The 24,912-nt window shown below is 39.5% G+C and overlaps 1 protein-coding gene across 2 annotated transcripts in view; it reads left to right on the top strand.

Annotated features, from left to right (window-relative positions):
• ALCAM (activated leukocyte cell adhesion molecule) overlaps positions 1 to 18,812 on the top strand; it is a 122,295-nt gene extending 103,483 nt beyond the window's left edge. The window contains exons 9-17 of one of the 2 annotated variants that reach the window (XM_063349694.1): positions 3,635 to 3,747; positions 4,660 to 4,795; positions 4,871 to 5,004; positions 6,470 to 6,602; positions 7,380 to 7,418; positions 7,724 to 7,841; positions 9,797 to 9,853; positions 14,871 to 14,986; positions 16,683 to 18,812. In XM_063349694.1, coding sequence (XP_063205764.1) covers positions 3,635 to 3,747; positions 4,660 to 4,795; positions 4,871 to 5,004; positions 6,470 to 6,602; positions 7,380 to 7,418; positions 7,724 to 7,841; positions 9,797 to 9,853; positions 14,871 to 14,958 — 818 coding nt within the window. In that variant the 3' untranslated portion in view covers positions 14,959 to 14,986; positions 16,683 to 18,812. The remainder of the gene's footprint in view (positions 1 to 3,634; positions 3,748 to 4,659; positions 4,796 to 4,870; positions 5,005 to 6,469; positions 6,603 to 7,379; positions 7,419 to 7,723; positions 7,842 to 9,796; positions 9,854 to 14,870; positions 14,987 to 16,682) is intronic. The other variant, XM_063349705.1, reaches the window with a different exon arrangement.
• Positions 18,813 to 24,912: the final 6,100 nt, after the last annotated feature.

Genomic DNA, 24,912 nt, shown 5'->3' with positions numbered 1-24,912 from the left:
ATTATAATTACACTGGTTCCTCTCAGTGTTTACATAGGGAAAGCTTCTCACTGGTATGAAAATACATTAGCACATTATAGGCCTTAAATATTTTTCTAGCAAAATATTCTGGCTCAATACCGAGCTCTTTTTTTCCAAGATGAATGTAAATTATGAGAGTCGTAGAAAGCTGAAAATTTGCATTAAAGCATCTGCGTTACCCATAATGTTTAGGGAAATTATTTATAAAGCAAATAGAGAGGGGAAGAAAGAGTCTTTTCTTTATCCATGGAACATAAGGGACAAACTGGACAACCTGGGGTCTTGGCTCTACAGAGCAGGTGCAGGGTCTGTGCACCCAGGTCCCAGTTTAAAGTCCGGCAGAGCTGAGTGCTTGTGGTTGGCATGATTTGTCCCTCAAGAGAGGAAGCAACAGAACAGGATTTATGTTGTGGATTTGGTGGGTTTTACACTAGGTTGTTAATTTTCTGCCAGCTCTTGAGTGAGTTCGCCCAGGATCAGATGAGCAAAACTGGCAGAGGCCAGGAAGGAAAAAGGAGGGGGCTGTGGCAGAACGTGTTTACAACCACTTAAACTGCTATAGAATCATACCCTGTGGAAGGTAAGGAAAGCACCTAGCAATAGAGGACGGGTATACCTTCCCTCAGCTATGAAGAAGCAGGTGACTTTCCACCCAGAATCATTTTTCTTTATCTCTTGATAGACTTGTTTCTGCACGTCTAACCCAGTATGGAGTAGGGCTCTGGAACTTCCTCTTAGTGATGCTTACGTTTCTGCTAAAGTGTGTTTTCTGGGGAAAAGGATTTGCAAACCTTCCGGTAAATTCAAAGGTTTTAGAGATTTACCGTTTGTGTTTCTCCATAGATATTTTTTATAGTCTTTTCTTGTGCTTACAGACACATTGAAAATATAGGAGAAATAACCTTTTGAATTGCATGGAAAAAATCTTCTATTCTCAGTATATTAGAAAAAGTTTCTGGTTGTCTGCTGGTATAGTTGGAGAGTTCAGACTACAGGCAAGTTCTGTGCATAGTTTTCCCAGTTGTAGCACAGTATTCCATCAGAGGCCTCCTTTAAATGCTGGGAGCCTGTCCTATATGTGCGATAGAGTTTCAAAACTGAAATGTTTGCTCCAGTCTTCCCCACATTAATTCCATACCTCGCTCACATGATGTGGTAATACATGCAGAACGCGCTGTTTGCCTCTTCCCTGTGCTATTTGGTATGCAAAGATAGTGCTGAAATCAATGGAAGACTTCAAGTGAGACCACATTAAAAGCTAGCATATATCGGAAATGGTGCCTGATGAGAAGTTTGTTTATGAAGAACATTTCAAAGACAAACAGGAAATGTATGGAAAATTCGTGCAACAAAGTTTTTCTTTCAACGGCAACGAAAATGAATTTGGGCAGTTTTCTGTATGCAAGAAATATTTCCTCCTCATACTTCTGTACCAAGAAGAGATTATTTACTAATGGAGCATATAACTTAAAAGGTAAAACTATCTACATAACATTTCTTTGTGGACCCTACAGATAAACTGGCAGAATATTAATCCAAATCAAATTGCTCTATGGAGACTTCCTAGAGGGAATCTTGTGCTAAATAGTAGCTTAATTCTATACTTGCCTCATAAATCACCTTACAAATACTGCTCTGAGCTGTGCAGTTCATCTTGCACAACGTAAATTTTCCTGAACTTCTGTAGCAGCCGAGACCATTGTGTGACAGGGACTATAGTCTCAGTTATACCATAAAAAGGGTGGGGTGGGGGATGCAGGCATGGTACCCTGGAGGAAGACTGGGTTAAAGGATTGCTCTGGGCTCAGTGACAGTCATGCCTGAGATGAAGGCCAAAAAATGGGTAAGTTTCTGCTTCCTGTGGTATATGTGAGAGGAACCCCTCCTGTATGGTCTTTGGTGATCCCGTGGGTTTGAGGTGCTGGCTTCCTTCAAAGAACAGAAGGTTTAAGTAGATGTTGAAGGAGAGTCACGCTGAGGAAAAACAGAAATAATTCTTAGCTTTTTCTTCAGCCACCCCTCTGCCCTGGTAGTATGCGCTCAAGAGTAACAGAGCAGGAAGAGACACATTCCATGCACCATCTGAATCTATATACAAATGCTCACTGGCCAAGTCTTGTGGGTTTTTTTAATTTATTTTTTTTTCTTTTGCCAGCAGTAGTAAGATCGGGAGAATCTTGTTAGTTTGGTTGCATTTACTAGTTTAGGGAGGCAGGGGGAGAAATCCCCATGGGAATACAGAAACAAAATGCCATTTTGTCTCTTCTGTAAGTTCTTTGCTTTACTCATGCACAGATGAAAGTACAGTTCTTGTGACCTTTCGGACTAGGCATTAGACTCATAACACAGATAATATTGTAGACTGATGGTACTGAACGGACCCTAGTTGTTCCCTGAAGTTCTGCCTTTAATTATAATGGTGTTCCCAGGGCAACCACTGAATGAAGCCAGTAGCTAAGTTCACTGTTTTGTTAAGGAAAACTCACTATTTTCCCTTTCTCCTACCAACTGTGATTTTGCCTCAAGCTTTTTTTAAACTCTGCTTAAAAGCTGAAAGGATGTCTTGCAGTCCTTTTCCAGCAAGTACTATATTTGTGATGAAATCATGTGTGCTTGCCATTTGAGCCTCTGTGTGTGTGCGCGTCTGTGATAGTCATTCGACCAGGCAACTTGGCTTACAAGCAAGGCACTGTGAGAGGGGAAGCGAAATAGCGGCTTAGCTTGGCAAACTCTGCTTTTCTTTCAGTCTAGGATTTTTTTTTAAAAAAAGAAATCGCTGGCTGGCCAAATCCATATAGTAGGAAAAATCTAGAGCAGTGTTTCCTGACCTTTCTGTTACTGGCTCTCACCCTGCCTTGTGTCAAACACAGCTATCACTGACTCTGTAATTTCTCTGGAGCCAAAATGGGTCAGGCAAAGCTTGGACTCCTGAGTTACACAAAAATGGCTTTTAAAGTTAAAAATGAAAACAAATAAATCAAAGGGCCTCATATGTGCTCCCCCAACCCTCTAATTCAGACCCCCTCACCACTTCAGTCCGTATCATGTCTCACGCGCCCTGTACTGACAGTCCTCATCCTCTCCAGATGCTGAGGATAAAGATCGACTTGTTTTATCAGATTCAAGAAAGTTACCCTTGTCCCCTGTCCTCTTCTCCACACTTACTGTTTAAGTTAATCTGTCCCCACCTGCACAAGTCCTCCCCTGAAGGTACATGCCTGCCTGGCCCACAGCAAGCTACCCTCACAGCAGTCTGTGCTTCCCCTTTCAAGATGCACGTACTGCTATGTGAAGTACTCCTTTAGCTTCTTGTACCTCCTTTGTCATTCTTGCAGCAGTACAAGGTGAAAAAAATGTATCCATTTGTCTAGTGATTAGTGGGGTTTTGCTTTTCCTTTTAGCTTGTAATTACAGTAGAAACGTGAATGTTCTGCAGTGCCTATTTTCACATTCTCTCTTCTCTCTTACTTGTAAAATTGATCTAGGTTTTATTGAAGAACTGAAATCTTGAATGTGATGAGTGCAATTAGTCACATTTTCTATCCTCGGTAAGCCTTTGAAATTGGCCAGGCATTCTGAGATGAACTTTTGACAAATGTTCCTTCTCTCCCAGATTTGGATTTGCAGCTGACTCCTAGCGGAGAAGTCACAAAACAGATCGGAGAGGCCCTGCCTGTGTCATGCACTATTTCTTCTAGTAGAAATGCAACTGTGTTTTGGATAAAGGTCAGTAATTCATCTGCTTCACACTTCATCTGAGCGTTCACCTCTTCGTATTTCTGCTGCTACTTCAGTGTGTTGGAAGGAAAGAAGGAAGGAAGAAATTCATTGGGCTTTTTTAAGAATATTGTTAAATGAGTCTTACACATATGGCTAAAATGAGAGCTACTGACTCAAGTTGTTGACTGAAAATCAGTTACTGTAATTATCAGCTCAATTTTCAAATGGAGAGAAGTAGTGCCTACTGTAAAACAAATATAACTTTTTTGAAATGGTCTGTATAAGGCCCTTTGAGAATCAGATCCCTCTAAGAAGGAAAGCCCATTTGGAGAAATTTGGTTTCAGTAATCACTTTCTCAGAGGCAAGCTTGGTCTTGGTGCCAACAAACATAGTGAAAGAGCAAGGCAGGTTGAGAGATCGGATGTTAGCAACTGGTGTTCAGTGGTTGGTGAAAAAGGTAGATGTCATAGATGGTGGGTTTTAATTTAAACCTGTACTGCTGGAAACTAAAAATAATGATACCTGATGGTTATTTAGTAGCATATGTTGATCTCATAAAGCCTGATTCCTAGAGGAAAGTTGTCTGTGTCTCAACAGCTTGTACCACTCCTGTTTTTGTGTAGCCCACTAGAAAAACTCAGGGCTAACGATTGATCGCATCTATGCCCTTGATTTGAAAGCGAACTTGTTAAAGAAGAAAGGAGGTGACTTTTATAAATCTCCAGTAGTTTCCACTTGTTCTGTTGTTACGTTGCTGTCAGCTATTCAAATGTAGTTATTAATGGGGGAACACTTAAAGAGTGAGGCTCTACTCTGCCAAAGCATGTGAAAAATTCTCTTGGTAGTATGCACCTTTGTAATTTAGAGGTTAATGTATTCTGAGTTAGAATTCAGAGATTAACTCCTTGCTTTATCAGGACAATACCAGAATGCAAACAAGTCCATCATTTTCAAGTCTTCAGTATCAAGATGCTGGAAACTACATCTGTGCAACTACTCTACAGGAGGTTGAAGGGTTACAGAAAAGAAAGACACTTAAACTTATTGTGGAAGGTAAGGGAGCATATAGTTATGATTATTAATTGTCCTTTTCAAACAAAATGGTTAACTGTAATATTGTTCTTGTAGGAAAACCTCAAATCAAAATGACAAAGAAAACCAACACAAACAAAATGTCTAAAACAATTGTCTGCCATGTGGAAGGTTTCCCCAAACCAGCAGTGCAATGGACAGTTACTGGTAGTGGAAGCATCATAAATAAAGCAAGTATCTTCTTATTATTTTATTCACCAAAAGATAGTGCATAGGGGATGCGATTTAAGATGAAATAACATTTTCCAGGCAGTGAGACTGAAGAAACTAAGTCTATTTCATTTATGTAAGAGAAGGTTAAGTGGTAGCTGTAGCTACATCGTACTTACATGGATGATTTCTGATGAGAAGCTCTTTTGAATAGAGCATGGGAAGGCACAGAAGATCCACTGGCTACAAGCCAAAGCTGGAAGGAAAAAGAAAAGGTTACAAATGAATTATGCATTTTTAAGTGAGGGTACTTAGTCCTTTTATCTGGATATTGTGGTAATTTTGCCTTGCATAAAGAATTTACAAATAATGATGGAACTATAGAACTTACATTAGAAAGCAAATGGGTACTTGATATAGCCATTAACTGGGTGAAATGTAATGAAATGTGGCAAGTACAAGTCAGAAAATACCGTCAATACAGTTCCTTACAGGCTTTTCCGTTTTTATCCTAATTTTTATAGTTGTTTTTGTATGTTTGTACTTGTTGTTTCTCACTGGAACACAACCATAACGCAGTCATCCTGGGGGAGAAATAAGGAGTACCCATATGCAGCAGGAAGAATACCTGGAAAAATAAGCAAACTGAAGTATTTTCATATTGATTACCAAATCACATGCAAAGCATTGCCCCATTTTGCCTTAGCAGGAAAAATGAATGAGACGTCTATACAAGCAGTCAGAGACTGGATGTACAACGTACAGTACTCCTGTAGATTTCATTACTCCATTAGGTTTTGCTTTAATCCTACAGAAATTATGTATAGCTGTCAAATTTTGTCCATTTACTTGAAGTTATAGGGCAGGAATTCTCTTGAAACTATATAAATGATTGAAAATAATTTTCTCTGGACGTTGTATTAATCTAAGAATGATGTACAGCAAATGTAAGGAACAACCTCACTCACTATCACGGTGCAGATACTGCAGGTACTACTAGATATATGTAGCTTGGCAAAATAATGCTTAGTGTGGAAACAACTTGGAATGCCAGAAAGTGGAAAACTTACAGTGATTATTTTCCTTATAAAGATATAAATGAAAAACAGCAAGATGGAAAGAGATGATAACTTAGAAGTTTGGTTTGGGGTTTTCTTTAAGAATTTCATCACTTGGAATATTTTTTAAATAGTTGAAAGAAACAAAAGCAAATACAGAACATGGTTAACTTTCTCAAAAATGCGTCTTTATCAGTGGGCTTACAGTGCACACTATACAAAACGTAGCTATATCTGGATATCTTGGCCAAAGTGTTTTCTTGCAAATACTCCTGTTACCATTTACTAAAATAATGCATTATTTCTATTGTTATCGTTTGGGAAACGGAAATATTAGTTGAAAGTTATTTCCCTCTGAACATTTGCAATGCGTGTATTGTTTTTTGCATTTTTCAAGGGTACTAATCTTCATTTTTTCCCTTTTCAGACAGAGGAGACCAAATATGTTAATGGCAAATTTTCCAGTAAAATTGTAATTGCTCCTGAGGAAAATGTGACTTTAACCTGCATTGCAGAAAATCAGCTAGAAAGGACTGTGACCTCCCTGAATGTCTCTGCTAGTGAGTGTCTTCTAAAGACCATTTCCTTAAAGTTGTAGATTCACGTAAAGTACCCACACTTAACGCTTATATGAAGAGTTAGGTCTGCATAGTAATGTTGATACTGAGATACTAATGCTGATACTAAGACCTTTTTGTCTTAAGTCAAGCAATTGTAAATCAAGTCTGGATCAGTAGCACATAAAATTTATTGATCGCCATCTGGGTGAAATCACTTAGTCTTCATGAATTTCTTGGCCAGCTATCTCATGCGTGCAATATATTATTTGCTTTTGTAAATAATATTACAAAATAATATTGTGATATAGTAGTGCAAAAATATTGCAAAATAATACATTAGTTACGAAGATATTTATTTATTACTAAATTAGTATCATCTTTTAGTCCCCAAATTCCAGTTTATTATTTACTGGTATGACTTGATTCAGAACAGGAATCAGCCATAGTGGGCTTTAATCAAATGTCACTTTTCAGTGATGAAAGCTACAGTTTCTATGGTGAGAAGCTACAGTTTGTGGAAGGGTAGCACAGAAATACTCACTTAGAGTATTAATTCTGAGATTAATATTACAGGTTTTGAATGAGATTCTTCAATTAGATATATTATGGTTACAAAGGGAAGACTCCCGCGTAAAGATAAGATTAATTACCTTGTTGTTTGGCAAGCACTGCATTAAGTTTCAGTGTTTCTGTCATTGCTGTAAATAGGCAATTAAAGGTGATGTTCCGGTATAACACATTTTGTCTTTAATTTAATTTTAACATTTTTCATTTCAGTAAGTATTCCAGAATACGATGAGCCAGAGGATAGAAATGGTATGTATGGTTTTCTATCTCTATAACCATTTTTGTTGATTGTCTCACTTCAAGACCTATCTAATGTCACTGAACAATTTCCACGGTCCTTCAAAGTTGGACTTGATCTGTAATAGCTGGTGCCACGATTGACTAAGAATGTGACTTTCCTGAAGCTTTAAATGTGTTTTTAAGAACAACACCTACTTTTTTTTGACTTTTTACTTTCTGACCCCTTTTCTTGTTTCTGATGGAAATTCTTTAGAAATGGTGTAATGCTTTACTTTATCATAGGTCACCTCATTAACTTTTCTTCTTTGCTTCAGATGACAATAGCGAAAAGGTTAATGACCAGGCAAAGCTAATAGTGGGGATTGTAGTCGGTCTTCTGCTGGCTGCTCTGGTTGCAGGTGTTGTCTACTGGCTCTATGTGAAGAAATCAAAGTAAGAATTTATGTAAAACTTGATACTAAATTGAAAAAAAATAATAATTATAAGTGGAAATGTATGTTTACCTGTTTTTCTTCTTGCAGCATTCCAGTAGTCTGAGCGGGGAAAAGTTGTTACAGTAGGTGCATTTTAATAGAGAAGGGAAACCTGGTACCTCTGATCAGCTTGTGCTAATGCCTAACAGGACACATTTCTTGGAGGTGGGGCTCCAAGACTGTTCATAGATCATGACCTGTAATGAGGTTCTGTTTCCTGGCAGCCACATCTGTGATGAATCTTGCATTTAAATATAATACCTGCTTCTTAATTGTGGGATGTTACCTCTCTGTGGCTTCACTGGTACGAGAAACTGTCTTCATTTAGAAGTTGGATAGCTCATTTGCTTTAAAAATGGAATAAATTACAGAATAAGTCCAAACCATCTCAGGGAGAAGAAAGATCCTTAATTCATTTGTTCTTCTGTACTTTGAGATCTCTGCAGTAAAATACGTAAAGATTGACCTTGTGTTGCTGAAAAACTAGAAGCTATTGTCCAAATCAATACATTTTAGCCTTGCTAGGCATAGAACAGGATTTGACAGTGAGTCCTGCTTGCTTTCAAGTTTCTAATCACACAGGCTCACTTTGGAAAACTGGATGATCTCAAAAAGTAACTGTGATTCTCCGTCCTTATAAAGATGGCCATGACTGTATGCTGTTTGGCCTTATCCCCATACATTTGTCTTTAGGGAGAACTGAGGGCAGGCTTGCTTTCTGAAGGGTGTCTTACGGCTGCTTCTTAACAGGGAAGATCAAGGTAGTTATGCATAACATGCACAAATCAGTACAGGTATAGGAGCAGTCTTAAAGTTCAGTTGTTCCTTCTGTGACCTTTCATTGAAATTAGATCAAATGAGATCTAAAATATACCAGTGAGATTTTACTACGAACAAATGTGTTTTCATTGATGTGCAAGTACAACAAGGAATTCTCCATCTGCTTGCAAATTCCCTTTTTTTTGGATAATACATAAGGATTTTACTCCAGCCATAACTGAGCAGGTTTTGGAAGTTTATCAAGTAAATAATTGCTGTAAATTATCCAGGCACAGAACCACAGTAGATATTATACAGAGGGGAAAAAAAGTATCTTTTGCAAAGCTTATGCTTCTTTTGGTAGCAATTAAAAAGTACTGATAAAATTTGGCTCCTCCTCCCACACTTTGCTACTTGTGTAATGATGTCCAGAATCATTTTCTTTTGTCTTTCCTTTTGAATATGAGAATGCAGAATCATGAAACTGTGATTCACTGGTTTGAGGTTTGTTTGGAAGAGGTAGTTTGGGTATAAGGAGGGCAGAGAAGGTGACATATCTTTTTCTTGTACCATTATGTAGTGTGGGGAGATGGAAGAAGACTCTTAGAACAGAGCATGTCCTTTGCTGAGATAAGTTTATGACTTAAGAGAACTTTTTCAGCTTCAAAGATAGGATACAGCATATTCTAAATGCACAACACTTGTTTTCCTCATGCTCAACTTCTCTTTTACAAGCTTAGAGTAAAAATTAGAGCTAGAATTGATTAGTCAGGATCATTGGGAACAAAATAAAAATCCCTGTATAGTTAAATAATAGTGTTCATATTTGATACATGGTTGCTGGCCTCTGAAACCCTTAATTGATGCATCTTCACTGACAGTTTCCTGTTCTCAGCATATATTTAAGTTGATCTGTTGTTATCCTCCCTGCTTTCTGCACCCTGTACTTGCAAGAGCAAGCAAAGTGTCAGTACCTATTCTGACAAAGTTTTCAGCATTAGGAATGAAAGTCAACCTTGCAAAAAGCACCTTCCACCTTTAGACACAACGTGTGTGTAATCACAACCCCTCCATCTCTGTACAGGCCAACAGTGTTAGTAGTTATTTTTTGAACCCACCCTTGAACAGTAACTCACCTAATCTCTGTCCCCAAAGTGACGCCAAAGGAAAGTCTGAGAAGGCAGCAGCACAGAACTTTCCAAGTCTGCCGAGGCAAGAAAAACATTACTTTTTTTCATTATCGGTGTTGTGGTTTGTATAATCTTCTATTGTCTTGTCATCCACACTAAGTAGGAATTATACTTGTAGCCTTGGAATATATTCACAATAAATCACTTACATAGTTATTCACTGCCTCAGCTCCACTTGATGCAAAAGCTGATTATTGCCACATATTCTTTTCACAATGAATATTATCCCATAAATCAGGGACTCATCTGTATTCCACATCCTGCAACCAGCCCCCTCTTGAATAAAGAGTTGAGGCTACCCACCCCAGCATGCTGTTTCTCCTTCATCTGAGCAGAAGGCCAAAGATTTGTTTTCTACAGATTTCTCCTTTTTCCAAAAAGGATATTTTAAAGTAATTTGCACCAAACAGAATATAATTCAGCACTTCAGAATCTTTCTAAAATTTTTGTGTGGCCTCAGTCAAGCGATTACTAGGACACCCATCTGCAGTAAATCCTTCATAGATGGAATTTTCACCTTGCCAGAAACAGTAGAAGTTAAAGGTTTAGAAAGAAAATAACGCACCCAGCACTCTGTGTCCCTGTTCTCTAGGCATGGAAGTTTTGCATGTGGATTGGACCTTTGTCCCGTTTTTGTTCTTTGGGTTTGGAGGTACACAAATCTCAAGTCCCGTGAAGCTAGATCAAGGTTGAAGTTGTTTAAAATGCCATGAGGGGAAATTCAGCTGGGCAAGTTGAAGCACACCAGACTCTTGAAATTCTTCTTAGATCAGAGTAATCAAGAATGTTACCAGTGTCTCTGAACACTTGAGGCATAACAATTCTGCTTTTCTGATAGTTTATAGGAAACCAACATATGAGTCCAAACGTGGCAGCCCAAATGCATAGGAAACTTGCTGTATGTTTTGAACAAGACTCAGCACTTGTCTTGTTTTTTGTGCAGTTCCCTTCCAGAGAAAAGACAAATTTACAAACATCTCTGAAACTGTCAATTCGTGTTACAAAACTTCTATGAAAGTGGCAGAAATTAAAAAATAGTCATTCATTTCTCGATGACTGGAATATTTTTCTAATATCTCTGCCTTTTTCCCTGCTGATGGACATTTGAAAATAATTGGAGGAAGTGGAAGGCAAGATTAGGGTGAATAGAAAGAGGTTGCAGATAATCCATATTTGGATGTGTAAAACCATTAGCTCCTAGAAGATCTTTTGCAACAGTGCAGTTGAACGTCTAACATGCCTTTCAAAAGTAGTGCAAGCTTTAATTAAATGTATGGCTCTTTCTTCAGCACCCAGAACTACACCCCTGTGTATTCTCTTATCCATCATTATCACAAGCTTGGGTAACAAGGACAAAGAGCACTGCAGATTTTCTTCCTTAAACAGTGTTGAGGGTGAGGCCTAGGCTTGTGAGATTAAAAGAAATTAGGAATTAAAACCCAGCAACAGTTTCTGGTTCATCTATATGTAAGTCTATATTTACTCTACAGCAGGAAAAGCACTTGAGATGGAAAATGGTCTTTATATTAAAAACAATGCTATGAACAGTATCTAAACAAAATCCATGAAAATTTTGGGCCCTCAGCACACGCGCACACACACACTCTAAAGAAAACTAAAAACCTGACTTAGGTACTACTTGCAGGGAGATTTTGATTAGGATTCCCTGAGGATAATTATTTTCCTGAGGAGCAGGCATAGATAAGTGTGAAATATGAGTCATAATTTTAGCAAGAGCTCGGAATGATCCATGTGTTACAAATGAATTTAAAAAAAAAAAAAACAGATGAGAGACATAAGTAAACTCATATTAGTACACCTAACTTCTCACTCTTCAGAACAATATGGCCGGAGCACGCTAAGGTGTGGGCTTTGTTTGTGGAGCTGTAGATAATGTTAAAGTGTGCGAGATGGCCTGGGCAAAGTCTTGCCCTTTTTGGCAAATCCCTGGGAATATTTCTGTCCATCCGGACCGCGTTGCCCAGCTGCTCAGATATCATCAGGAAGTCGCTCCTGAGTTGCAAATGGAGCGGCTGACAGGAGTTAATGCGCACAAAAAGTAAGGAGCAACTGTTGTTGAATGTTAAACTGGCAAAGGACCATTTGTCCTGTGCCTCGAGTCACCTCAGGAAGCGATGGAAGCCATGTTTTGAGCCATTTCTCTGTTACAAACCCAGGCCACGTCTGTCGAGCCCTGAGGATTGGTTCCATGCCAGGGTCGCCTGTTCCTCTGCCGTCGGCACAGCACTGCCAATGGATCACACTGCTGCAACTCAGTGCAAAATTACGCTTCTGTCCCTTAATAACACTGTTTAGGTAGCGCTGAAAAAAAGGCAGCAGTATTGCTTGTGCTGAGGTGGTGAATCTGCTTAGGGATCAGTACTTAGGGACACCACCCCCCCCACCACCACCCCCCCCAAATAAAAATCAGCAAGATCACCGAAACACCAAAATTAAACTGCCGTATTTCAGTCTCAGGCACTGAGAGTCTAAATCCATCTGATTGTCAGACATGAAAAACTGCTGCTACTCTCATTTCATGCAAGCAGTGTACACACCATACTCCAAAAGAGTTCTGGATTGCCTGCCTCTTTCAAAGTCAGAGTGCTGCCTTTCAGATCTCCCATTTTCACTCATTTTGGCTTTAGGAAAATAGAGGTGACATTTAGTGAGGCAAACAGCTTCGTTGAATGCAGAACTGAAATAGAACACTTCAAAAATCAAAACCTGATCGCATTGCAGAACCTCCCAGGTTTAGTCATTGAACAATTTTAACCTAATCAAAGACCAGTAATGCTGGTTACAGTTTCCTCCGCTGTTAAGTGTCAGGTCATGTGAAATCCAGTCTGCTTCGCATACTGTAAAACTCTCTTAATAAGAGGCCAAAAAAAAGAAAAAAAAAAAGGATCATACTGAGCCATGCCAATAGCCATCCAGTCCACTCTGTTGTCTCCAAGAGCAGACGTGAGCGGTTATACGAGGGCAGACGTGGCATGATACTGCTTTCTCCCCTCCAACTCATTTCAACTCAGGTAATTGCCCGAGTCCAGATTCTTTCGGCTTTTCATCTCTTTCCCCACTGTCTCCAATTTTGTAAGACTTATTTATGGAAGGGACTCATTAGCCACATGACAAGCCAAATCCCATGCTCTACCTAAACCAAACTTCTTTTTTTTTTAATTTAAAAAAGAAAGGTTTTTTTAAAAAATTTTAAGGGATTTGTTTGTTTGGAGGTTTGCTTCTTTTTTACTAGGATTAAAGAGATTTGTGAAAGGTTATTATGACCACAGAAGGTCAATCTCTACCAAAGCGTTGAATCTTCATTGCCTCTTACATCCTTTCCTTCTGTGCACATCACGTATTTCAGGTTTTGAATACCAGAAGACAGTAGAAAGTTACTGTGAACAGTAGAAATTTACCACTGTAGAACAAGTTACTTTGTGATATAATCTCAGCATTTTAAAAATTAACTTTGCCTGCGATAAGCAGAAGTTTGGGTCTTTGCGGTAGGTGGGTTTTCAGCACAGACACCTCCCTGTCAGCCACACAAACGTAACAGAGGCACTCTAAAGCCAATAGTGAAAGGTAAATGCGGCTTCGAAGCCTTAAAACCTATAGTCACTCAGGAAACAACCTACTCTAAAACCACAGATTTTAGAATGGTCCCGTTCAGTGTGTGATTTTGGGCCCAGAATCCCACGGCCCCCCGGCCCTCCAGCACACACCTCTACCTCCCCAGCCCAGAGCGCAGCATTTCAGCAGCGCTCCCAGAGGCATTGAGGGTGAGGTGCGTTCACACTCCCATCAGAAGCTCTTCCGAGACAAGAACTAAACTTAAAAGAAAAACTAGACTAACTCTCTTAACAGTTCTGTTCAGGCCCCCTTCAGCTCAGGGCACACGTAGCGCTTTAGCCACTGCCAGCGGCCTTTGCTCAGATGGAGGATGCGCACAGAAACACTCCACCAGCGGAAATTCAGATCAGGGGTTTTGGGAGGTACATACCTGCATGGTGTCAGCGTGACATGTCACACTATCTCGCGAACCTGTGTCTTCATTGTATTTTGCAAGTCAGTGTCACTGCGGGTCTTTACCCTGAAGCAAGGGTGAGCATATGCATGAATCTGTCACAACAGACGTTACTTTTCTGTAGGGGAAACAAATTACCCGTAGAGAAAAAGCGTCTACGATAATCTGCTTTGACACAAGGGATTTACTTTGTCCCGCTCAAACACATTTGCCCATTTACATTTTAAGAATTGTGGCCTTCAAAATGTTATCGCAGCACTGCAGGAATCTTTCACCTTGGCAGACAGTGAGGCTTCTCACACGTTAAATGAATGGCTTAGTGGTTTTATTGTGCTAAGCTAAACTAAGCGCTTAACTCATTAATTCATCTCCACTACTTGCATTAAGGAAGACCTGCTATTTTAAACGAGGCATACCTCTCCTCTTTTTTTCTTTCCCCCCTCCAAACATTTACACAATCTCTTCTTTACCCAAAGCTTGTCAGTCATAGCCAGCACGGATCCAGAAGCCAGAGTGGGGTTTTTTCGGTGTTGCTGGAGTTTTCATTAATTTCTTCACAGTTAAAGAGCTCCCATTTGGCACAGGCTCTGAAAGTCAATTACTACAAGTACACAAAAGATTGCTGTGTTGATCAAGATATCTTAGCCACCCTTGTAACATTTTAGTACGCCTTAAAGCAAGCTCTTGTTTATTGAAACAAGCTACACAATTTGCCAAGAAACATGGATCTGCACAACTGGTTTAACTTTACTAAATGTCTGCTAGCTCAGAACAATTCTCAGTTCCTCAAGAAGTAAAAAACACATACACAGCCCTACTGGAATACTTCCTAATGCCAGTGAGGAACTGGTGCCATTGGTCTCTTTACAGACATATGCACGCCTGTTGCTCCACTCAGAACAGAACTGTAAGAATTTTATGTAGTACTGAGAGGGGAGGAGAGATGTCGTTAACGGGAGGATGGCACAAAGTGCTCTAGACATGCAAAAGTGACCTTATTTTTTCGTTATAGGGCAGCATCAAAACATGTAGACAAAGATCTTGGAAATATAGAAGAAAACAAAAAACTAGAAGAAAACAATCATAAATCTGAAACTTAAGAGGCAAAACGTGTCAGTCATATTCCAGGTAAGCATTTCATATTGCAGTGTTTCACATCACCTCTTTGTCCACCGTTTCTCCCCAGCAATCTGAGCGTGGCCATCACAGTGGTAGCTCGGAGGCTGTTGCTCCCTGTCAAGAGGTGAGGCAGGGCAGGGATTTTGGGTGGCGGACTATCAGGACAGACTCAGCCCCTGGCCAGTTAAGAAGTCATACCTGCATATGCACGTATTCAAGAAGCCTGACATTTAGGCGTAACTTAGTACTTGGCTTTATTTTAATCCACATACTTGGGAAAACTAAAATACAAATTTGTGTAATATATCACTGTGGTATATGTGTGCGTGTGCATATATATGTTTATGAAGAGTATGGTTAGGCATAGTTTAGAAGGTTTTGAGTTATGACTTTAAATGTTCATGGGAACCTTCTTCCCTTACTGAAAGCAATTGTTTCTAAGTCTTTGGTCAGCTTTATTCATCATCAGTGCATGAAACTTTCCCTAGAACAAAATCATTCTTTTGCTCAAGATTTCACGTACTCATGCTATTATCGATTTTATCGTGGGAAGAGACACTGTATATTCAGTTAGTAACAGTGCAACAGGTAGGAAAGTTTCCCTGACCGGGATCCGTACAAAATAAACTCCATACAAATAATTAGGTGGGTGCAGTTCAGTCAGGAATTACAGGAGCACTACAAAGCACCAACAGCACCACCCGGTGTTCACATATATATACACCACTGCTGCATATATATGTGCCACTGCTGCATCTCTCCCCTTAGTACCCAAAGTAGGGGTTGAGACCATTTTTCTGACCAAATGAGGCCATTTTAAATTGACGCTGTGGTAGCACAACAGTGTGGAAACCAGCTATAGCCATGGTGAGGTTTCTTGTCCTCTTAAAAATGATAATAGTAAGTGTTCAGTGGTGGCGCGTTGTGAGTGGAATTACCACGTTTCATATTTAGATCAAAAAAGTTTCTTCCTTAAAGACAGCTCTCCTTGTTAATAATTAAAATATGGTAGTGTTGTCCAAAAATTTTAAGTACTAGGCATTATTTTTGTACAAATATTCAGAAGTCAGTGGGTAGACTGATTACATAGTTACAAAGAGATGGCTGTATGCGCTTCGCTAGCAATATCACTGGTTTACCAGTTTGAAAGAGGGGTTTGGGAATAACAAAATTATGCCCTATGAGTGATTTAAAAGTGGAAAATGAATTTGGATCTTGGAAAAGTTGCGGTGTAAATATCCGAAATGCTTCTGGTGCCATTCTGTGGGAAAATTCTGTAATCTTTTTGGTTAGGGCTTGTTTTCTATTTATTTTCTGGGCCTGGTACCTTCTGCAGCATTGCAATATTGAGGTGATTAGGTGGAGCTGAAGTTAGCTGAGGGTATTTTTTGAACTCGTGGGTTCAAATAGCATCGTGTGCCTTCAGCGCAATCTTTTACTCTAATTATTTTATTTCTTCAGATCAGTAGATCTACATAAAGGACAACTTACCCAGTAAATCCATTACTTACCGCATAAACTTAGTGGATTTACCAGGAACGGTATCGCAACAGCTATTCTTACCATGAAAGAAAGTATTCTCATCATTGAACGGCAGAAGAAAGTACTATTCCTGTAGCTGTTTATTTGTAGGTTAGATACTGAGTAGTTACATTGGTCAGCGTATTTAAAAATGTTTAACTGGCTTTATCTTTCATATTTTCAGAGAATACATATAGACCAATTGAAGCATGAACGTGGATTGTATTTAAACATATACAAAGAAGTGACAGCTATTCATGGTTCAACTATTAAACAGATCATACTACCAAGTTTTCAAAGGATTTTAGACACAATTATCTCAAGCTAAAAAAAACCCCACAAACTAATTTTGGCGACAGCCGTGATAATAGGTCACCATGTTGTGTTCTGTTTGAAATATTTTTTTGTAAATGTCTGCACTGAAGATTTCTTTTTGTTTGCCTTTATGTAAATTTTTTACGTAGCTATTTTTATACACTGTAAGGCTTTGTTCTGGGAGTTGCTGTTAATCTGATGTATAGTGTAATGGTTTTATTTCAATTGTTTTTATGACACCCTTTGAGCAGGTACATGTCTAATTCTGATTGTTATCAGTGAAGCCTCCGCTTTGTAGCGAGTACCTAGAGTGTAAGGTTGTCTTAAAGGAAAATGTCAAACTCCTTTTTCATTCTTTGCAATCACAGTAGAGAGGAAGGGTGACAGCTGTGACAAGAATAAACTAAATTGGTAATAAAAGCGAACACTTAAAAAACCATGCAAAGCTAAGCAGCCAGAAAGGGAATAAAGAGTTTCTACGGAGAAGTCTGGGTATCGAGCGAGGAACACAATGAAAAATTCCTAGCCTACGTACAGACGGTGGCTAATAATCCTTTTCTTCTAGAGCAAGACACACATTTTATTGATACATTAGCAGTCGACTTTCGTGTTAGAATTAGGATAAGGAACTGGAATTCTGGGTTAATTTTGATTCCTTTATGTTATCTGCTGCCTTAAAGTACTGTACCTTTTCTTCATTTCAAAAAGATACCAATCAGAATTGGAAACTTTTTTTAAAAAGTGGTCATATCAAAGCTGCATTTTTTTTGCCACAAAAATAGAATATATATATATTTTTTGTGTGTTTTTGTTAACTATGCTACAGATATTGAATGCACCTTGAGATAATTTTAGTGTTTTTAACTGGTACCTAATTTATCAAACAGTACATATAATTGTAACAATGAAATGTCGATGTATCTTTAGTTACATTCAAAGTTTGTAACTTTATAAACATGTTTTATGCTTGAGGGAATTTTTAGAATGGTACTGATAAGAAAACGTTTTAGGGTAAATGGCCAACAGAAAGTTGTACGTAAGGGAGAGAAGTTTAACCTTATGCGGCAGGTGAGTTTCTGGAGGAAAGTATCAGGCAGCTTGGACGGAGAGGAAGAGGAGGGTAAGCAGAACATCAGGTTTCCATTTACAAATATCCAGGGAAAAAGTAAGTTTTTATAGACTGGTAGGCAAAAATAAATAAATAAATAAATAAAAAGAGAAAAAGATGGACGTTAGGAAATGTATTTTGCCACTTTTGCATTATTTAGGGGGAAGAAAACACTGTTACTTGTAAATTTGTAAAATGTTACATGTCTGGGCAGTAGTGACTGATGTCTTAATAAAAGCTTCCTGTAGTGCATTGGCATGGATTAAATACATAAGATGTCCTATAAACTCTATGCTCTGTAAAATATGAGAGGGAAATCCTGTTATATGCCTCTAAACTTTGATTTGTTACTGTTTTATTTGGCAAAAAGAAAAAAAAAAATTATGATCTTGGTCAATATTTAAACCAAAGTAAAATGGGGGAAAAAAACCAAAGTAATTTGTTTTGCATGGCTAAGCCATTCTGTTATCTCTGTAAATATTGTGATTTTTTTTCTTTTTAGAATTTTGTTAAAAAAATTCTAAAATTTTTAAACACCTGTTTTTCCAAAATAAAACGTGAACACACAAAAAAAAGTTACTTTATATACAAATATATCTTTTTCCTTTGGTGCGAGAACACTGCCAAGTGATACATGGTTTTTTTTTTTTAAAAAAAAAAACCACCGCAGTGGGCGTGACTCTAAACAGGAAAAGTTGTAACAGAGTCCTGTGGAGGAGTGTGCAAACATCACCTGTCTTTGTTTCTAACACTACAAATAGTTCTTAAACACAGAGAAGAAACCTCCAGAGATCATAAGGGAAAGCATAGGGAAGGGCTGAAAATTTTCATACCACTGTCTGGGGAACACAGGGGAGAGGAGAAAATGAAAAAAAAAAAAAAGAAAAGAAAGAGTCCTTCAACTTCCAGAGCGACGACAAAGGAATAAAACCAACTCCTCGCCTTTTGGGATTCTGCCAGATCTCCTATGCACTTTAAATCGTCAATCCTAGGAGCCGGGTTTTTCACTGCTCCGAGTTCACTATAGGCACGTTTCAAGAACCAAGAGCGCAAAAGAATTAATGTTTCTATCCATGCCTAAACAACAATAAAACTGAAGTATGTCTTCACTCGCATGTCTGAAATCTCAGTTTCGAAGGCGGCGTGCAGACACAAGGGAGGGCACTTACCTCCAGCTCGCGCTGCTGCTGACTCTCATCCTGCAAAGGAGCCTCCCTGGAGTCTGGGACAAAAAGTCCTGCAAAGTGCTGGGGGGGCTGCGTGTGGGGGTGTGGGCCTTCGCATGGACCAGAGGGTAGGGACCTAGAGAGCATAAGCACTCACTCTGAGAAAAGCACGTGCCCGGTAGGCAGGTGGAACCTTCCAAAGGTTCGTCACGCAGGTCTCTACTTGTGACCTGGTTAAAAAAAAATAAAATACCCTAGCAAGGAATCTGACAAATCTGATTTTGTACACTGTTTCGGAGCTCAACTTCATTCAGTTTGCTACACGTATGACAAAAAAGAAAAAACTCACAAATGGTTTAAAAGCACAGCAAGGGGGAGTGGGAGAGAGATCACAGAATGATGGGGGTTGGAAGGGACCTCTGGAGATCATCTAGTCCAACCCCCCTGCCAGAGCAGGGTCACCTAGAGCAGGTTGCACAGGAACGCGTCCAGGCGGGTTTGGAATGTCTCCAGAGTTGGAGACTCCACCACCTCTCTGGGCAGCCTGTGCCAGTGCTCTGCCACCCTCAGGGTAAAGAGATGATCCTCTTGTTTAAAGGTTGGGAAACTAAGACCGTGGTGTCTGTTTATGGCTGTGCAGGAAACTGCCACTGAGCTTGGAACAAACCAAGAGGTTTGTCGGTGTGCTGCAAAGGCAGCATCGTGCAAAAATACCCCGCGGCCTTCCCGAGCAGCTCAGTCCCCGGAAGCGATAATACCAGAACGAGAGCTGTACTGCTGTGAACGTGAGCCGCTATTAAAACACTCGCGCAGAAACGTGAGAGTGGTGCGGCCAGGAGGCGAGGCCTTCTGAAAGTAAAATAAATGGTTAGGGTCAACACAAGAGCAGGCATCAGGGGCAGTCCGTACTGGTTCTGGGTGCTACAGAACGGCCCCCGTTCTAGGGCTTCACTGCACCGACAGCTGCTGCGCTGCTGGGGTTAGCAGCTGCTCAGGGCCTTAACTAGTGATAAACGCTTACCGGGCTGCTTGCCAGTAGAACAACCCTCCACACCTCATCATCTGTAGAGTATCCACGGCTTGCCAACATCAACACAGCACTACAGGTGGTTCAGGCGGTATGTTACATCTCTTCCTGGACAGAGAGTATTCATTCTGTCATGTTTTGAACTATATCATTCATTCTAAATCCTGTATCGTTTAGTACTTGAACATTAAAAGATTCTAACATGAGTTTTATCCATATTGGTATCAGCCCATAGACAGACACACACAAAAAAGAATAAAAGTAAATTTGCTGTCTTTTTTAAAGATAAATTACTTCAGGGAACATCTGATATTCACCTAATATCCTCCGTGGCTGGCTGTTGCAGTTAAATCTGATTTACTGGTACTACCCACATGTAGCTGGATACCTTCCTGTTGACTTCATGTTTAGACAGCCATATGTATGTAATTATCTCAGCTAAGATTAAGCAGTGACATATGAAATGAGATCACGGCCTCCTGTGTCAACCACATCTGTGCAAATGCTTTCTGGGTTTTTCTTTTGATGAGGCCGCATTGCCAGCCAGGTGCCTGTTTCCAAGGATTGCCCAGTACAGGTTTTTCGAACAGGTTTCTCCTCCAGGCAGAAGGAGATGGAGAGAACGCAGGAGGTACGTAACTTCTTCTAGTTACGGGCGTCTCCTGATCCCTGAAGGGCTCCCACACTCTTCTGGAAAAGGGCAGCATCCTCAAACTGGCGCAATTCAGCCTTCCCTCACGGTGGTCTGCCAGGGAGCGAGCGCACCGCATTATTACAGCGGGAGGGTGGGAAGGGAGGTGGACAGATTGCAAACAAAACAACCAACCAGCCACACACACCCCCACCCTTAACTGTGTACGCTTCACGTGTAATGCAGCATACACGTTTAATAACAATTTGCTACATTTCAAATTATCAGAGAACGAGAAACTAAGCTTATTGCTTACTATCAAATTATGTCGGAGTCAGTTTTTAAAATAAGACTAACTCCTTCCACCCAGCCACTCACTTTTCTTTACGTGCCCTGTAATTCATACATTTTTCTCATTTACATTCTAAATAGAGACTTTTTTTCTGTTAGCAGCAAGGCATCCCCTTAGATGCAGTAATGAATTCCAGCTTGAAAAGGTAGAACCTGACTAATTATTAGGAAACGTGTTCCTTGTTGAGAAAACAGTAACGTACGTCTCTCATCACCCACCCCACCAAGTGTTTTTCCTGTTCTCATGTTCTACCTGGTGACGCAGCTAAGGCTTCCATCCTCCTCTCTTCCCGCGCCTGGTGCTCAGTTTTGCTTGTGCTGCTCTGTTTAGATTGATTCTCTGCTGCCCTCACCATCATTTGGTTGTTTGTAGGACATTTAGTTCAAAAATGCCAAAGCACCTTGAGATAAATACCAGTTTAACACAACTGTAAACACAAAATGGGCTGTGAAACAGGAAAAAAGTTAGAAACATATTCGGCTTCCCATGGCTGGGCTTCTACATATTCGTATCCATTGTTCTGGTGTCCCCTGGAGTTTCCCCAGTTTGGAAAAATCGCACAAAATCTAATCACCACTACAAAGGCTTGACTGTAATGTCATAAAATATACCTATAGCACCAATGTGCCTAAGCCTTTTACTCTTTTTTTTTCCTAACCCTTTTCCTGTCACTCATACAACTAGAAATAACGTTAAATAAATTAACATTAGGAATCTTTGTACTGGAACATCAGCACAAGTAGTATGTTTAAGGATGAGGATGTGATCTTTTTTTTTTTCATGTATTTCAGTCCGTGTAGTTGTGATGTAAGGATTTATTGCTTACTATCCAGCCCTGGACTTGAGAGAGCAGAGGGAAGAATGTAGTAACATCCTATTGCTCTAAGAAATAAGAGATTAAATTCTATTTAAATAGAGTTATTTTTCACCCGTATAATTTTTCTAGGTAAAAAGCAGTCCCTCTTTCAATACAAACCTACGTTCAACCTTGGTCAGAAAAAATTGCCTATATAGTAAAGCTCATGTTAAGAGTCCAACTACAAATCCAGAACAGGAGCAATCCTTCCCTCAGCTGAAGCTCACATCATCCTAATCCTTTTTTCCCTTGAGATTCTCACCGGAGCAGTCAAGTAATCACCTGCATAGGCACATCACTGATGACAATTTGTCCTCTGCAGAGCTAGAAAGCAAATACAAATTCAGATTGTGTTGTAAATGTTCAATATTGCCTACACACCAGATCTGAGATTTCATTAATATTTGCATCCGTCACAAGAAGAGCTAGTCTAGCATGGACAACAGAATACATTTAAAAGGAAGAACATAATTGAATCTAAATTCAGGAAATGAAATGAATTAAAGAATCAAATAAAACCTCATATAGACAAAATATTTCCACAAATTCAATTTCAGTGATGTTGATATAAAAGCTCACTCTGGTTTTATTACTCCAAATAAAGAAAGATCACACTCATTTCCATGAATTTAAGAAAGCAAGCACACACAACAAATACAGCTGACCAAAGTGACTGCACTTACTAAACAGAAAGAAACAGCATATGGAAATCAGATCAGACAGACTTGCTGATAAAATTAGAGTTAGCAAGATTACCAGTGGGTGGAATGAGGTAGTTTCAACTCTATGTGCAATGTCTTTCTACGCCTCCCTTGCTGTACCTTGAAGTAATCCTTTGTGCAGCGCAGTCTGGGTTTGCTGTGTGTCTTCTGCACAGTGCTGGGCCCCAGGTTTTCCTAATCCCAAATATATCAGGAACAACAGTGGAAAAGTAGAGGCTTTTTCACTGAAATTTTTATACATGTTATAGGACGAGGGTAAGAAGTACAAGTTAGGCAACCAAACCCAGCAGCAGTTAGAAGCCCTTCAGAAAGTAACGTTTGTGGACCACCTCCTTTCGCACAGCCTCTGCCTGAAAAGTCGATCGTCTGGTCCTTCAAAAAGGGGGTGAGGGAGAGAAGGGAAGAGTGAAATTGCCAGTAAACAGGAGCATAACTGAACAAAAGTTACTTCTAGTGACAGCTGAATCTTTTAAAGTGCCAATCTTTATTAAAAAAAAAAAAAAAAAAGAAAAGAAAAGAAGCTGGGATGGGAGTGTTGCTGTTTCACAGCCCTCCAAGGATGTAGTCCTTAGGCAGGTGCAGTGCTCCATCCTCATGCTGTTTCTACTGCTCTCTCTGGAGTGTTTATTCAAACACTTGCTCTCTCCTCATTAAGTATATGCTTTTCTACATTTACACTAACTAAAAGGTGCTAATAGCTGTCACCAGGAATGGATCTGGATCCCAAGGCAGTCAGAGCTGTCTTTTATAAAGCTGATGCCCTGAATTGCCATCTTTAGCTCCAACAGAGGAAGCCATCAAATCTTTTTGTATGGCTCCATCTATAATATTGGGCAGAGCTAAATTTAACAAATTAACAAATCCACCTAGTTCCAGTTGCAGCAGGACAGAGATTTAGATGCTGAAAAGTAACTTTAGCCATTACAGAAAGTGTACAGAGAGTTGACATTAAGCAGGATATATTGGCTTCCAAAGTTGTAAGAAAAGTCTAATGAACCAGCAGAAGCTCCCGGAGCAGAACTTGTTGAAGCACTAATCCAGCCCCAACATAGCAGTAAGTACAAAGAGAACTTTTTAAACATTAGCATTTTTCCAATCAGTACAATTCAACTCAATGTTCAGAGATGAACTGAGAGAAAAAACCACTTTCTTGTGATCTGTGGAAATAATCAGCCTGGACAAGATGAGCCTCTTCAACTCTAAGAGATATGGTGACCAAACCCAAACAGCTCAGCTTCCTCACTATGCTTAGTATTGCCTTTATTATAATAATTCAGCCTTCAATGCAGAAAAATTTACATACATTTACATGAGGAAAAGTATTCAAGTGCATTTCAAGGTATTATTAACTAATAAACCCTTCTCAAATGATATTTTAATGCACTCAGTTCTGTCATCCAACTAGATCTTGACAGAACACATGAATATAATAAGCAATCCAGCATAAAAATGCATTACTCACCATCCCTAATAAATCCACTTGAAATGCGAGGCATGGCCATTTGTTGCTGGCTGGGCATATGGAAGAGATATGACCAAAGAAACAGTGAACGTAGCTACAGTAAACAGCAAAGGTAAGAAAATTCCTTAGTGGGAAAACAGCCTCTCTGTTTCCACCATCCTGAAGAGAACTTTGGTATGAAAACATAGCAAATAGCCCACCCGTTGTGTATTGCTGATGCTCATCCACATGGGAAAACCACTAAATTTTGGCTAATGCAAAAGCTAACACAGCAGGACAGAGGTGGTAAGAGAGAAACTGTCGGGAACCAAGATGGAACAAATAATGAAAGGCCTCGAAAGACATTAATGCTGACCAAAACTCATTAGAAAAGGTCCAAAGGAAATTGAATCAGGAATGAGAATTTTCTCAAAAAGAAAACAAACCAACATCTCTAGATTTCACGGGAAGAAAACAAACAGTCTACCCAGAAAAAAACCCTTGCCTGCAATGGCAGCTATGAAGTATCCAAACAGATTTGGAAAGCTGATTGTAAAAGTTCAAAGTAAAAATTTGCACACATATCTCCCTGCCCAAAACAGGTACCATAACATGAAACTAACTGGAATGAAAATGTGACACACCAAGACAATTTTGACCACGTAGGAGCTATAACTGGGAATAAAAGAGCTTTAAAATTAAATGCATCATCTTTAAGGAGAAATTCAAAAGATTGCAGACTACTATGGAAGACAGCCTAAGTGGAGGAGGAATCAGACTGATATTTAAGGTATGT

This window comes from Chroicocephalus ridibundus, chromosome 1, assembly GCF_963924245.1.
Source record: "Chroicocephalus ridibundus chromosome 1, bChrRid1.1, whole genome shotgun sequence".
NCBI lineage: Eukaryota > Metazoa > Chordata > Aves > Charadriiformes > Laridae > Chroicocephalus > Chroicocephalus ridibundus.
Note: the sequence above shows the minus strand (reverse complement) of the source record. Positions and strands in the feature narration are given on the sequence as shown.